The 16,990-nt window shown below is 43.1% G+C and overlaps 1 protein-coding gene across 2 annotated transcripts in view; it reads right to left on the bottom strand.

Moving 5' to 3' along the window:
• Positions 1-765: 765 nt before the first annotated feature.
• Positions 766-16,990, bottom strand: part of gabrb1 (gamma-aminobutyric acid type A receptor subunit beta1) — a gene marked incomplete at its 3' end in the record, with an annotated part of 160,889 nt that continues 144,664 nt past the window's right edge. Inside the window, exons 8-9 of one of the 2 annotated variants that reach the window (XM_080750424.1) lie at positions 6,019-6,272; positions 766-1,119 (exon numbers count right to left, since the gene is read on the bottom strand). In XM_080750424.1, coding sequence (XP_080606550.1) covers positions 766-1,119; positions 6,019-6,272 — 608 coding nt within the window. The remainder of the gene's footprint in view (positions 1,120-6,018; positions 6,273-16,990) is intronic. The other variant, XM_080750425.1, reaches the window with a different exon arrangement.

Below are 16,990 nucleotides of genomic sequence, written 5' to 3'. Positions count from 1 at the left end.
ATGGCACCACCTCTTTAAAAAAAAAACACAGCATCAGTTTTGAAACCAAGTGAAAGAAAAGCGCCTTTCTTTTTTCTGTCGCCCCTCTCTTGCTTCTCTCTTTCTCCCTCCCTTTTTCTCTCTCCCTTTCTCTCTCTCTCTCTCTTTCTCTCTCTCTTCAGCGTCGTTTTCGAACCATATAGAAGCAAATAAAAGTTGCGTTCGATCTGCATGCAAAGAGTGAGATAAATTAAGGAAGGGAAAAAATATTCCGGTAAATTAAATATCGTCATTGCCTATTAACTACGTTAATGATTTTTTTTTTGTCTCTAAAGTTCATTTGGCACAAAGTTCCAAGTCCTATAAATGCAAAAGTCTGCACGCCCTCTTTAGGCGCGTCTTAAATTCATTATTATTTTTTTTATCCCCCCCTTCTCTATTCCTAGGTTTGTATGGATGAATACAGCAAAAAGTGAGAGAATTTATTAAATTATACTTCTCTTTTTATATATATATATATATATATTTATATATTTATATACATTTATATATCGTATATTAAATTGTATTTACATCGAAAAGACATCTGCCACTCCTCTCCTCTCCTCTCACAGCCAAATAGTATACAAACAGGTGTGGGTGGGGGGGGGGGGGGCGGGGGCTGAATAGGACTCGCCCCTCACCCCTCTTTGCCCTCCTTCTTCTCTGTACAAGAACCCTATAGCCAGCCAAAATAAAGTGCCAGCGCGGCGGGCGGGCGGGCGGGTGGCAGCGCCCCGGCCCGGCCTAGTTGACGTAGTAGAGCCAGTAGACCAGGTTGAAGAAGGTGAAGGTGATGGGGAAGATGACGCGGGACCACTTGTCGATGGAGTTGACGTCGGTGAGGTCGGGGATCTTGACCTTGAGCTGCGAGGCCCTCCGCCGCAGGCGGCTCTTCTTGGGCGGGCCCAGGGGCCGGTCCATTGCCGGCCGCCCGTACAGGTCCCGCGACGTCATGGGCTTGCGGTACTGTATGCTGGCGCTGTCGTAGGAGAACATGGTGGCGCGCGGGTCGCTCAGGGAGCCCATCATGACGTCGCCGCCCACGCCGCCCATCTCGTTGGTCAGGTTGGTCAGCAGGATGTTGCCGTGGGCGTCCACCTGCGGGGGTGGGGAGTGGGAGAGGGAGAGGGAGAGGTAGTGGTCATTTAGATTTGCAGTGAAATGATTGAACAAATGGGCAAAAACAAATCAGTTGCATGTTATATTTTTTTATGAAGTTAACTCTTTCTCAGCCACGTGGAGCCACTTAATATTAAAACCGGATTAAACCGTACTTCTTCTGTACTCAGATTAGCCGACCGGAATTTTCCGTACAAGGTCGTTAAAACCGAAATAAATGATAATTATCACAACAACAAAAAACGATCGGTAGCTGTCCTCCGTCTCTTCTTCGGCTGATCTAAAAGGATCATTCTCTCAACCGTCTGAACCGAAAGTGCTTCTGGTAGCTTTTCGTTCTCTATAGCCAAATTCCCGTTCACTTTCATTGTAGGAGGAAGCGTTAGCATAGCATCTCTCGGTGATGTTTTCGACCAGGTAAAAGTTGACATGGGGGCTTCATACGGACTGGATTACATTTGTTTACCTCGATGTGCACAGATCGTGCACGCGAAGCACATGGGGGGGAAGACGACTCCGCCAAAATCCCCACTATATGCCAATGCAGATCGAGATACTTCTGGTGAGTTTAAACCGGGAGATCGAAAGAAGAAAAAAAAAGAATGGTGCCATCCTAGAAGGACGGGGGACGCGTTGATGCTTATAATCATAATATTATGTCTCAGATCATAATACAATAATAGAAATGTCCGGCTAGTCCACAACAAGCCATTCTGGCCAGGCTGGGAAAGTGTTAAGGAGGGACAGTCAACATCAATAGAACTTTATAGCCTTTACAATAACATTGTTAAAACCTCATGATGGATCATGTCATGTATTATTGCTGCATATCGTTGCTGTCGAGCAGAAACCTCTTCTTCTTCGTCCCTGTCCTCGCGCTGTTTCCCATGGCGAGTGTCTCACTCACAGAGGTAAAAGAACCAGGGTTTCATTCATAACCTCTGGCACCGTGGTGGGACATACTGTATAGCTCCATTCATAGTTTGATGAGAATAACAAGCTCACAACGTGCTGCATCCACGGGCCGGCACGTTGTGAGCTTGTAGGTACGTCCCACGACGCTACACCCTGCCAGATGCTGAAAGAAAAAACCTTGTCCACGCCCTTTACTGCAATGCACACACTACTACTTCATCATCGGGTTATCCCTAGCAAGAGCCTCCAGGGGCTTCATCAGTGCATAGCGCTGCTAGGATCCTGATGATGAGAGTGTGAAAATACAGTATCTACTGTACAGTACGACCACATCACACACCCAGTGGCGTGAGTTCTGCAAAAGCTAGGGTATGGCAAAGATGGGAGTCCTCATGGAAAAGAGGCATTACATTTTGTATAACACAGTTCTATTGTGAAAACAGCAGATCTACATGCTCACAACGCGTCGCGCTGCAAGGCGTTGTGAGCATGTAGATCTGCTATTTTCACAATGTCTAAAAAAAACGAGTTCTGTCAGTTTTTTTACACAGGTTTCTACGGTTTCTTGGGCTGGATATTGCAGTGCAGCTAAACTTGGCATGTTAGTAAACGTGCCACGATTAACAATAATGCATTGCACCTGTGTCAAGATGGGGAGAATACAAGTGTGGAGAATATAATTATAATACCTTGTTAAAGTGACCATTTTGTTAAATGTTGGATTTGTAGTTATTTTACTGTAATTTAACAACATAATAACCAGCGCAGAATAGACAAAGATACATTCATGGATTTATATTTAAAAGTCACTTTTATTTTCCCCCCTGGACCCAGGGTATGGCAGCTGCAACTAGTTAACACCCCAAGAACAGGAGGCGATAGAGAAAGTTACTACTCCAGAGGTAAGCATACTGGATCCATGTTCTTAATACAGAGTTTCCTAAAGGAAGGAATGAAGAATTATTATTGAATTGTTTTTGTAAATCGAATTTTTTGACTGCACTGACTGTGGAAACTGAATGTATTGTAAATTATTTAAGTATTTTTTATTATAGATTTATTGTAAAAATGAAATTGTGTAAAAGAAATGGGAGGTAACCATTTTCCCCTGATGAGATACAGATGTAACCTATTGCTTGGCTATATATGTCACTTCTAACTGACTTATTATAGTTTGAAACGCTGAGGAAGGCCTGTAGGCCGAAACACGTCCTTTTCTCTAGATAGACTGCTGCTGCTGTGCCTATGTATAAATAAATAAATATTTCTTAAAGTCATAATTCAAGAGAGTGCGGATATTCCCTTCATTTCAAGTTCTACATGAATCAGCACCCAAAAAAACTACAGACCTCTCCACAAGACTCCTGCAGAGAGCGCGCCTTCTCCTAAATGGTATTGAACCAGATAGGAGTATTGTGCTGCATACCCCTGCCATACCCAATTGACGCCTCTGCACACACCCATCCTCCTCCGTTCACTCCACCGGCTCCCCATCTTCTCCCCCAGGACTGAATACAAGATCTAACCCTTCTGACACATCGCTGCATCCACGAAAAACCACCTCCCCTCTACCCCCCAACTACCTCCACCCCCACCCCACCCCCCTTGCCTCAAAGAATTCCTCAACCACACAAACCTCCAATCTTCCAACACCTCTTCTCTCTCCCCCCCAGGACCCAAAGCTCTGCTCCACGGGTGACTGCCCGGGCATTCTGCTCTGCTGCCTCTGTTTTTGCTCTGTTTCCACCGTTTTTCTTTTTTTTTTTTTTTCTTTTCTTTGTTTTGTAAAGGGTAGGCGAACTATGCTATGGCTTCAGCCTCTTTACCTTTTCGGTCAGAAATGTGGTTATTTTTTTCTCTTCTTTTTTTTTGTATTAAATCTAAATTTCATGTTACTACATACATAATTGACCAAAATAAACTAAACTAACTCTACCGCCCCCACGTCTATGGAACGCTCTCCCCGACCACTTCAGAGCACCAATGTCTACGACACAAAATGGACACAATACTTTTTAACAAAGTGTCTTATTTCTTTTATCCTTAGGACTTTTCCCTTATGCCCGATTTTACCAAGGTTTTTAGCGGGCGTTTTTAGCTTGTAGTAATGGTCCTAAATACAGTGTGTATTTTTTGTTCTCCTTTGTTGTTTTTATGCTAATGTTTTCATGCCTCCTAACACTTTGAGATTTGTGAAAATGTAAATTGCGTTAACTTACAAATCTGGTCGTTCGGAATCCTCATTATTATGTCCAAAACTCAAAATAAGAAAATGTCCAAAAGTAGCAGATCTACACGCTCAAAACGAGCTTGCAGATCTGTTATCATCATTATACGATGCTTTTGTGCGACGCTGTAGTACTGTATGATCAAGCAGGGCGTTGATTTACACAAAAACATAAAAGGTTAAAATACAGAGATAAGAGTTACAGAATGATATGTGTCATTATTAGTTTTGTAGTGCGACCTCGTCATTGGATAGGACATAAATAAATCTGGTGTAAATTCTGCATTATGAATGTATTTTTGTCCTGGGCCAAAAGGGTAGTGGTCCAGAGACCTAGGCTGGTAATCCAGCCCTCGCAGCGTCGCAGGTTTGAGTCCCGACCCTGACAACCTTTGCTGCGTGTCACCCCCCCCCATCTCTCTCCCTGTTTCCTGTCAGCCTACTGCAGTGGTCCTCAACCTTTTCAGGCCGCAACCCCGAAAATAATCATATTTTAACTGGGGACCCCCCACCCTGATGAGCACTATTAGAGCTGAGGCATTTCATTTTGTATAACAGGGTTCTGTTGTGAAAATAACAGATCTACATGCTCACAACGCCTCGCAACGCGAGGCGTTGTGAGCATGTAGATCTGCTATTTTCACAATTTCTGCCTCTAATATTTGAACAATTTGGCCAATGTTTAATTTGTTATTTTAGAGGTATTACAAAGTCCTTAAATTGTCACTTTAGAAATGTGCATTTACACTCTATACACTTAAACTTTAAGTCGGTTTGTTTACTGATGAGTGAGAAAATGTTGCACATTAAGTTAATCATCTGGGGACCCCCCAAAATAATTTGGGGACCCCCCTGGGGGTCCCGACGCACAGGTTGAGAACCACTGGCCTACTGTACACCTATCAATAAAGGCAGAAAAAGCCCAAAGAAAATTCTAAAAAAAATAAAGTTTTTTAAAGGACAACTTTAGTTTTTTACAACAAGGGTTCATATTTTAGATTGTAAAAAAAAGAATATAAAAGATGAGTGTTAAAATTATTTGATTTACTTCTTTCTATTGTTTTAGAGATTCTTATTACAGTCGGTGGGGGCATGCGTACAACGCAACCTTTCATGGTTGGATGTGACTTATGGGGGCTAGAAGTGTTACTGTAAATAGCAATAAAGAAACTGCTGGCTTATTGTGTCTAAAAATACATATTTAGCCACTTGTACGCATGCCCCCATGCGCACGCATGCCCCACATTTTAGCACGGTAAACGCAATAAAACAATAGAACGAAGCAAATGAAAGGGCAGCCATGTTTGTTTACATAACATGTAAAACATAATGGCGATTATCTCAAGAATGCCTGAACGGATTTCCAATCGGATTTTTTTGTTTGAAAGCTGTGAACAAACTGCACAAATCCACTCCAATGCAATCCAGGATTGCATTGGATTTTTTAGAGCTCATTCTTCTCTGTTTTTTTCCCATGCATGAGGTGTGCAAGGTTTAATCATGGCTAAGTTGACGAAAATAAGGCTTCTAAAATGCTTGGTAGCCAATAGCTAACTTCAAGCTAACTTCATCCTCTTCCTGTACATGCACAAAGGAAAGTGTTCAGGCAAGTCATGGCTGCAGGGCTTCTGCATATACCAGCATATCTCTATGGGATTTTCTATGGCCACTGGGCGCCCTCTAGTGGTGAAAGGGTGGCACTAAATGAGTTAAGCAGCATTTTTCTGGTCCCCCACCTGTACTTTGTTGCCCTCCAGCGCCCTCTTGTTCTCGTTGTTGGTCTTGGCCTGCCTCTCGGCCACCTTCTTCTGCAGGTGCGGCCCGCGGCCGAAGAAGATGTAGTTAACGAAGGCGTACTCCAGCAGCGCCAGGAAGACGAACACGAAGCAACCCATCAGGTAGATGTCGATGGCCTTCACGTAGGGGATCTTGGGCAGCGTCTCCCTCAGGTGGGTGTTGATGGTGGTCATGGTCAGCACCGTGGTGATGCCTGAACGATAGAACAGAGACCGTGGATTTAGAGAGACACGCCATCCCGATCGTAGCCAATCATAGATTGTAGAAATGGTACACAAACGTCATACAAATTAATGCATATTGTGCCTGTGCCCTATACACACATACAACTGACTGCTTTCTATAATATGCAAGGACTAACGGTTTTAAACTTGGTGTATTGAACTGTATATGCACTTATTGTTTGCTATTGGTCTCTGACTGACCAACCAGCAGGCTCTTTCTGCCTTTTTTTGTGTTGAATTTGCTAAAACGAAAAATAAAAACATTTAAAAACATGCTGAGTCACTACTGCCACTGAGCAGCTCCATTTTACTGAAACCACATTTGAAATTAGAATTGAACACACAGAATAACAATACAAAGCAACTGAATTAAAATGGTAGTGGATGGAGTGTCCATGCACCAAGTGTCCCACCAAGACACAGCAACCAATGGGTATGAAGAGGGGGCGGGACAATGGGCGGGACTTGACAAAGGGTGAATTGTCACAGCTGCACAGCTGATGGCAATCGTTGTTTAACTCTTTTACCGCTTTGGACGTTCTCGTTCGTCCCATTTTTCACGGCGGCGCGATGCCAATTGTACGTTCTTTGGCTCGTTCTTTTGTACCTTGTTTTGATGAGGGGTCGCACAGGTGTGTACCGTTAACACATCTCCCGTAAAAGTGCTTTCAAAAACCCACTGGACGTTAGCATCAATGGAGTAACAAAACGCTTCCTTGTTATTTTCTCTGGGTCTATTGCTCTGTAGCGATTTAGTGGCCTGGACGGATGGGAGCCTACCGCGGCCATTTCACATTAATTCTTGCATGAGGCTGCCCTCTACTGCTAGTATGACCAAAGTGAACTATGTAATGAGAAAAAAAAATAGATCTTTGTCTATAACCTCGCAAAGGTAAGCTGCTTTTGCTGGCACAAGACCCAATAAATAAATAATAACATCTGGCAGTAAAACTGTTAGGGAGGTGCCAAGGGCTGTGGAGGAAAGGGGTGTCACTATTATGCTTTGTGTGTGTTCAGGTCCTTTGTTCAAATGTCATTAAGTTGAAGTTCACCCCGGGAGTTAATTGTAACGCATCATTGGGCGTATGCGTAGGTTACTCTTAGCTGTGGGTTATTTATGGAAGTATTTGGAAGTATTGTTACTAATTGGGCTGTGTCCTGTAGGATCCACTCCCTATTTAAAGGGAGGCTACAGGGACAGACATGCAGGTTAGTTGGAGGTGGCAGGAACACAGAGACATTGTGGTAGAAATATTTATAGTATTTGTAATCTCACACGCCAAAGTACTAATTTGGAGGTGCCTGCAGCTGTCAATCCAACAGCTGACATCCATGGACTGTGACTTCTACTTCTCCTTTGTGTCAGCATAAAATCTGTACTAAGTGATGCTATAGAGAAACAAAGCCATGTCGTCATTTGTGCGTAATGACGCCCTCTAGGGGGTTCATGCTGGTATTGTTTTGTATTCAAATCGCCATTGGGAAATTTGCGTTTTCCGCATATAAGGACTGTGTTAAAAAAATAAACACACCATGTGCGCGTTTCTGTCAGCGGGGGGGTTCTGCATAGTTTATGATATTCATTCATATCTGATATAGCCTGTTGTCAGAGAAAATGTAATCAACGCTGTCCTAAATGTTGGAAACTACAGAGAGACACTCGTGTCTGGGACAGACTGTCGCTGAGAGCATGTCCGCGCACATGGTGTGTTTATATTTTTAACACAGTTCTTATATGCGGTCATCGCAAATTCCTCAATGGCGATTTGAATACAAAACAATACCAGCATGAACCCCGTAGAGGGCGACATTTCACGCCATTTCACGGAAGTGACATCACACTTCGCTGCTGAATACATGGTCATTGCAACTTAACCAGTCAGCCTTATTATATACTGTATGGTACTTAGTATAGCTGTAGATTCTCTCTCCATCTAGGGAGAGCACCTTGGTGTATAAGAGGTGTCCCCACATGACACTTCAGAAAGGTCTTCTGCCCGACAGGGCAAAGCTCTGGCCAGCAGGCCAGAGCTCTCTGATGCTGTGTATGCTGTTTCTCTGTTGCTGAATCTTCTTCAATAAATGGTTGACTTCACCCTGAATGGATATTAATATTTTTCTATCATAACATCCCTGAGAGAGACTACAGGTCCTTGAAGGGAGTTCTTACCCAGTTGGGAATTGTTTTATTTATTTATTATTCCACATTGCTCTTTTTTTTGTATTTTTGTCCGGTATTATTTTTGTGACCTGAAATCACTGTAAGCTGCATTGAAGATTCCAGGTGTTGTGAGAAATGAAAACCCTTAAAGACAATCTTGGACTGTTCTTGGAGCCTTAAGTATCCGCTCGGCTCTGGCAACTTTACACACTCTTTAAAGTGGGTGCCGTCTGGCGGCACAACCTCTCTAATGTTTGCTGACTCAGAGGCTTTCAAGCTTTCAAGAAGTAACCACACAGGGAAGACATATTTGCATATTATAACCACACCTGGGGGTCCATTAGAGTAATGATAACCCCATAGACACAGGAAAAAGTACAAAACTATGGCACCAGCTCTTTAAATATAACCATTTCAAGGCCTTTGTACTTGAATCCTGGACGACTAAGAGACTTGAGAGAACATCCTCTTGGTTAGAACTGATTCTCAAGTTTAAGTTTTATTGTTTAAAAGTCATATTTAAATGAGTTGTATAAGTTGTAATAATTACATAAGTGATGAAAACCGTCTGTCAGTCCCTCCGTCTGCCACGTCAAGTCACACTTTTGGCCCTACTCTTATCTCCGGCACCGTTGCCCCTATTCATACCAAACTTTGCACACACACTCCTTGGCTGGCAAACCACAACCTCCACCCACTCATTTCTCACATGCCCCTCTTCTAGCGCCACCACGAGGTTGCTTTTTGCAGACACCATTAATGTGTATATACTATACATGCGACCTGACGGTCACTTATCTCCCGATTAGGGAGTCTTACTGGTATCGGTAAATATCCAAATGTTACTATTATGGTGTTCCACGGCATCTCCTGGACTGGCATCATGCATGGTGGCACCCTATAGGGAAACCCTGCTTCTAAAACAACGGAAAAGCGTTCGATTATCTGGAAATGATTTGACGTTTTAAATAAACGCATTGCTGCATCACTCACGAAACTGCTCGAATTCCCTGGACATTCACGGTGTCCTGGAAAAGATCTCTTTCGATACATTTTTAATTCGTTTTGGACCAAACTCCAGGAAAAGAGAGAAAGAAAAAAAAACTCAGCGAGATGTAATCCCCCCTCCCTGTCCAAAGACGCGGCAGCGGCCCGGTAACAGGAGACTAATGGCTATTATAAATACTGCAAAGGACGGACCATTGACTTGATATGCCTCTCTCTTTCACCTCAGTAATTCTAGCTGCTCCCCAGGGCTCGCTCCCAGCCAGTGCACTCCATTGCCTCGGCGGTGGAATGGAGACTAATGGTCAGTGTACATCTCCGCTGGCCCGCCACATATGTGCTGCTGCAGCCTGGGATTTGTGTGTGAGTACAGAGTGCTGGGGGTGAGATGGTGAGAGGCCCCTAAGGCAGTGGTGTAGTGCAGTGGTTCTCAAACTTTTGAGGCCACGACCCCCGAAATAATCTATAACAGGGTTCCCCAATAGGCGGCCCGCGGGCCATTTGCGGCCCGCGAGGGGCTACTGTCTGACCCCCACCAACCCCAGTAATATATACAGTAGTATAAGAGTATAGCACCAACACTAGTATATCGTCGTTGTCGGGTGGAAACTCGTATTTCCAAATGTGCACGTTCTTTTGCAAATAGTAAAGCCCTGCTTCATCGTACAAGGCCGTCGCACAAAAGTAGTGAAAACTGCAGATCTACAAGCACACAACGCCTCGCACCGCGAGGCGTTGTGTGCTTGTAGATCGGCTGTTTTCACTAGTTTAAATATATTTTTTTAAATGATAAATGCAAAACGAACTGTTTTGGACATACAAGATTTTCACCCAACAACAACGATATCTGAACTGTCACTGGAGTAGCGGGAATGCCACCGTCGCCCCCAAGCAATGCTGTGGCCCTCGGCTTGGCACCCTAGACATAATTCGGCCCTTGGGGAAAACGAATTGGGGAACCCTGATCTATAATAATATTTTAACTGGGGACCCCCCACGGTCCCACCCCACCCGACCCTGACAAGCACGAGTTGAGGCATTACATTTTGTATAACACGGTTCTATAGTGAAGATAGCAGATCTACATGCGAGGCGTTCGGCTTGTAGATCGGCTATTTTCACAATTTCTGCCTCTTATATTTGACAATTTGTCAAATATATGCTATTCGTGAAGAATACCGAAACGCTCTTCCCGGTCTCTACCTGGCTCTCCTAAATGTAACCTCAGTAAACTATGCCTAAACCTAACCTTATTCCTAAACTTAACCTTAATAAAACCACACCTATTCCTAAACCTATTTAAATCCCTGTGCTGTTATTCATGTCCGCACTGTTGTGAAAATACCTTACTGATGTTTTAAATGTTTTTTAATGTTTTATGTTTTTGAAGCGGTGAAAACCGCTTCATATGAGTGGCTTTGTGTGTATCACGCCCATATATGGTCATTTTAGTCCAGAATGAACAGGCTTTTTCAAAAACAGAATGTCCGTTTAATTACCATATATGGTGACCTCAGTCCAGAATGAACAGGGTTTTTCAAAAACACAATGTATGTCACCTCATGTCCATATATGGTCACTCCAGGCCAGAATGAACAGGTTTTTCCTGTCCCGTACGTGCAAAATATCAGTCCAGAATGAATAGTCTTTTTCAAAAAGCAAAATGTGTGTCCCATGTCCATATATGGTCATTTCAGTTCAGAATGAATAGGCTTTATCTGTCCTGTACGTCCAGAATATGTGTGCGGTGTCCCTCCCGGTCAGATGAATGGATACTTTGAGGATTGGTCAAACTTCACATGATAATTTGGCCTTCAGGTTTTATCTGTCTTGTACATGCAATAGGTCTCACCTATTGCAGCAATGACAAATAGCCGCATAAGAGCAAAAGCAAAGGAACAATAAGAATATACAGATGCTAACAGAATGGTAAAAAGGAGCATTAAAGGAGTCATCCAGACCAAAACACATATAGGGTTAAATCTGTCTTTTATCATACCCCTTTATACCTGCTTTAGTCGATTTTTTTCATAGCTGCCCCTTTTGCTAGATTTCGGCTGCCCCTGTTGCTAGATTTTGCGGGCCCTCTCATAACTAACAGAGTGTATAGCCTTTATACTAGTGCGGTTATTTCTTCAGCTTCAAAGTTAGTATTTTTTTATTGGATTGTGTTTACACAATGTCCTGAGACCAACCAAACCGCTGTTTTGACCTCACAGGCACCCTTACTTGTCAAACGGCTTCTGCTCTGCACCAGAGCAGGGAGAGGAGAGGCTAGAAAGGGAGGGGAGGGAGGGGTCGGTTTGACAAGTAAGGGTGCCTGTGAGGTCAAAACAGCGGTTTGGTTGGTCTCAGGACGTTGTGTAAACACAATCCAATAAAAAAATACTAACTTTGAAGCTGAAGAAATAACCGCACTAGTATAAAGGCTATACACTCTGTTAGTTATGAGAGGGCCGACGAAATCTAGCAACAGGGGCTGCCGAAATCTAGCAACAGGGGCAGCTATGAAAAAAATGGAATAAAGCAGGTATAAAGGGGTATGATAAAAGACAGATTTAACCCTATATGTGTTTTGGTCTGGATGACTCCTTTAAGGCTGACAAGAGTAAATACATTGAAAATCTAGCAGAAGTTGAAAAATTTAGTAGGCCACAAAGATAACAGAAACTGAAATAATTATAGAGGGATGCAGTTGACAAACAACTAAGAGACCAGCAAGCAGGACTTTTTATATATTTTTTTAAAACCTATTATACCGGCTGTCATACCGGCTCTCCAGACAATTAATTCTATACTAAGATTCACCGCTTCACTTCGAACCGAGGTTTGATTTTTACTTTTCTATTTGCTTTATAATCAAGTGTAATTTTTCTGTTAAACACTTGTGCTTTCTGTAAAGCGCTTTGAGCTGCATTTCATGTCATGAAAGGTGCTATACAAATAAAGTGTATTATTATTATTATTAACCTTATCCTCGGAATATTCAATATTGCAGGGGGGAAATTAGTTGCCTTTAGCATCTGAGGTGTTTACCTGCTTGTGGCGTTGCCAGTCTCGCTTGTTATAAGCGATACATTTTGTCCACGTATTCATAGGCCTGGTTGCTTGTTTCTCTCGCACAACCAGGCAACGCGGTGTTGCAGAGGTCCCACTCCCTGACTGTTACACGCAGAAATGTGACCGACCACCGATGCGTCGCTGTCCACGGTTATTGCTAATCATTCTACCGAATTATATAGGTGACCACTTTTGGTGTAACACCGGATTACATGCCATGGACAAAAAAAGAATGTCTGTGCTCCTGTGCCTTGTTTTACATTAATGTACAGTTGCTCAGGACATGGCAGGGCTTGAGAGAAGACACATAAGTTGCCCTTTAGTAAGGCTGTAGAAGTATTCACATGTAATATGTTTGGATTTACTGGTGAAAGGAGGAGATCAACCATGCAAACTAACCCTGGTGAAGTCACGCACATCTCCACAACACTCTGGTAGGCTGAACTGGATTTTATGTTTACCAAACTTGGCTGGCCGCTGTGTCAGGTAATGTTATTAATCATTTAAGCCAGGGGTCTTCAACGTTTTTAGTCCAAAGGACCCCTTAGTTGAGAGAGAGAGAGATGAAGCAGGGACCCCCACAACCTGTTAATATAGTTACATCTTTTGACAGCACAATCATCAGTGTATTTTGGAATCATGTAAATTTGTGTTTTCAGATATTTAAAGGAGCTATAGTCAACTTTTTCTTGAAAAACAGATGCTAAATTAAAAATAATGTTTTGAAAATATTTTATAAAGAAATAAGCTTCATATATGTGTTTCTATTCAAAAATGACCACAAAAGCGTAAAATAATGATAAAATAATCATTTTGGCCATTGTCAGACCGACACTTTGTTTACATTCTAGTCTAGCCGCAAATTGCAACACTAGATTTTTTTATAATGGGATGAATCTAGGGTTGCAATACCTCCCATAGGCAGCCGATGCATGAAAACAGTTTTTTGCTAACTGATTGTATTAAACGACTTCAAACTCACCAATATTGTAGCTCTATGGAAAGCTTGGAATTTACTCTTGCTAACTGCAAAGTGTTTGTTTCAGAAAAATCCACAGTAGACATGTTAGGAGCTACTTTCTATCCAAGAAATTTGGTTTTTTCTAAGTCCCGGAGTTTGGAAGCGCTCGTGGAAAATCCCTCAACGGTCCTGTGACCACCTGGTTCTAAATGTCACATTATGCAGGAGGCAGCGGTACATGGCGTTATAGAAGACGAGCGCTTCCGAAGTTCAGCACTTAGAAAATAAACCATGTCTGCTCGGATTTCTTGACAGAAAATAAATCATAACAATTCTTCGGTGGATTTTTCAGAAACAAACACTTTGCAGTTAGCAAGAGTAATTTCCAAGCTTTCCATAGAGCTACAATATTGGTGAGTTTGAAGTCGTTTAATACAATCAGTTAGCAAAAAACTGTTTTCATGCATCGGCTGCCTATGGGAGGTATTGCAACCCTAGATTCATCCCATTATAAAAAAATCTAGTGTTGCAATTTGCGGCTAATTCTAGTCTATAGACTAGGATGTAAACAAAGTGTCGGCCCTACAATGAAAAAGTTGACTATAGCTCCTTTAACCACTTGAACCGTCAATACTTAATGAACTCGACCTTTCACTCTGTACTTAGTCTGCTCTTTTTGCCCTCTACACCAAAGCTCTATGCCGAAAATAGCCGATCTACAAGCTCAAACACCTCGCAGTGCGAGGCGTTGTGAGCTTGTAGATCTGCTATTTTTGGCTAAAGTTCTCCAAAAATGGACGCTAAGGGTTCAAGTGGTTAATGTAAAAAAGGAGGGGAAAAAAAGTTTCTATCACACAAAGATTTGGAGGACCCCCTGTAGTAACTCTGAGGACCCCTAGGGGTCCCAGAACCCCTGTTGAAGACCCCTGATTTAAGCTGATACATGGCTGCTTCTATTGGTTGTTTGCTGTTATGTGGTTGGTCGGTTGGTTGGTTGGTTGATTGATTGATTGATTGATTGATTGATTGATTGATTGATTGATTGATTGATTAGGTTGCATGGGAAAAAAGTACAGTTTCATGACAGTACAAATCCCGGATACAAGGTCAACTAACAGTTAATCCTAGTAAGCTTTTCGGCAAATTATATAACATGTTTCTGTGTTGTTTGTTGTGATTTGATGATTACATGTGTGCCTTGTGTTGTGTGGCTTGGCAGGCAAGCTGTCTGCATGTGCAGTGTGCATCATCTGATATGATTTCTCATATTGTTTTAATTCATGATGTGAATGTGCAGTATGTTGTGGGCATGTCAAAAAGTGATTTTGACTGAGATTCAGAGGTGTCAATTGGGTATGGCAAGGTACGGCAGCTGCCATACCTTGGCTACAGGTCTTTGCTACGTGTCTTTGCATGACACCAGTGATGTTGCCATACCTTAGCTTTTGCTGAACTGACGCCACTGCTGTGATTCAAATGTTCCTGTTCTTGCAGTGCGTTGCTTGCATTGTGTTGTGTTTGCATTTTGTTGTGTTTGCATTGCAGTGCATTGTGTCTTATTGAGTTGCACTGCTTTACGGTGCATTGCGTTGTGTTGGAGTGTGTTGTGTTGTGTTGTGTTGTGTTGTGTTGTGTTGTGTTGTGTTGTGTTGTGTTGTGTTGTAGTGCAGTGGTTCTCAACCTTTTCAGGCCGCGACCCCCAAAATAATCATATTTGAACTGGGGACCCCCCCACCCTGACGATCTGCTATTTTCACAATTTCTGCCTCTAATATTTGTCAATTTGGCCAATGTTTAATTTGTCATTTTAGAGGTATTAAAAAAGTCCTTAAATTGCCACTTTATAAATGCGCATATGTAACAGAGGTGATCCGAACCTCCCCACCCGGCATCGAACCAGGGTCTCCCGCGTGAAAGTCCAATATCTTAACCATCACTCCATAGGGATATCCTTATGGAACAAGAGCAGATACTAGACTTTTGAGGCTTCAGGCTGGGGCTGCGACTCTCTCCGCCACAAATACACTCTATACACTTAAACTTTATGTTGTTTTTTTTTTACTGTCGAGTGAGAAAACAACGTTGCACGTTAAGTTAATCATCTGGGGACCCCCCCCCCCCCAAAATAATTTGGGGACCCCCCTGGGGGTCCCGACCCACAGGTTGAGAACCACTGTTGTGGTGCATGCAGCATGGTGTGGTGTGTTTCAGTGCATTGCAATGTGGTGTGTTTCAGTGCATTGCAATGTGGTGTGTTTCAGTGCATTGCAATGTGGTGTGTTTCAGTGCATTGCAATGTGGTGTGTTGCAGCGCAGTGCGTTGCGGTGTGTTGCGGTGCAGTTCAGTGCAGTACAGTGTAATGTGGTGCAGTGGTCCACATACCAATATGATAACCCTGACTACACCAGCTCCAGCACAGCAGCAGCAGCAGCAGTACAACTGAAAGCAGAGCTTCAATGTGTGTGTGTGTGTGTGTGTGTGTGTGTGTGTGTGTGTGTGTGTGTGTGTGTGTGTGTGTGTGTGTGTGTGTGTGTGTGTGTGTGTGTGTGTGTGTGTGTGTGTGTGTGTGTGTAAAAAGGAGAAAGAGGCGATACAGGCACTCGTGTCTTGTTGGCAGTAGCCTTTTAAATACAATATAGGTTTATTCCTCCTTTTACCTCGAGTGCCAGGATCGCCTCTTTCTCTTGTTTATGCCTTGATACCGTTGATCCAAGAGCACCATCAACTCCTTTTTTACTATTTTAATCTCCAGTGAGGTTTTCTTGTTTTTTTCTGATTCAATGTGTGTGTGTGTGTGTGTGTGTGTGTGTGTGTGTGTGTGTGTGTGTGTGTGTGTGTGTGTGTGTGTGTGTGTGTGTGTGTGTGTGTGTGTGTGTGTGTGTGTGTGTGTGTGTGTGTGTGTGTGTGTGTGTGTGTCAGTGGTGTTTACATTACAGCATATGGGTGCAAGGTAGCAAAATCATCAGTGTATACAGTTCATCTCTTTGAAAATTCATCAGCAACTTTGTCCTGATCAATATTTCCGTTTACTCTCTCTCTCTCTCTCTCCCTCTCCCTCTCCCTCTCTCTCTCTCCCTCTCCCTCTCCCTCTCCCTCTCCCTCTCCCTCTCTCTCCCTCTCCCTCTCCCTCTCCCTCTCCCTCTCTCTCTCTCTCTCTCTCTCTCTCTCTCTCTCTCTCTCTCTCTCTCTCCCTCTCCCTCTCCCTCTCTCTCCTCTCTCTCTCAAAGCAGGCACGTGCACACATAGACATCAAAGGAGGCTTGAGCCCTTTTACCGGTCTGTAAAAAAGTGCTCCCTCTCCAGACCATGAATGCAGTTTTTACGATGGTGAAAGAAATGCAAATGCCCCTCTTTCCATGTCATACCTGAAGGCAGCATTCAACTCTTATGCCCAAACTCTTATGTTGAAAGAATTGCAATCTGTGTAGAAATATATGCCGTTACGCCACATCTCCAGCATTCACTTGATTACGCTTAGTTCAGTGTGGTATCAAGCACC

The sequence above is a fragment of the Nannobrachium achirus genome (genome assembly GCF_963921795.1).
Source record: "Nannobrachium achirus genome assembly, chromosome: 20".
Lineage (NCBI taxonomy): Eukaryota > Metazoa > Chordata > Actinopteri > Myctophiformes > Myctophidae > Nannobrachium > Nannobrachium achirus.
The sequence above is the reverse complement of the archived record's forward strand: the minus strand, read 5'-3'. Positions and strand labels throughout refer to the sequence as shown.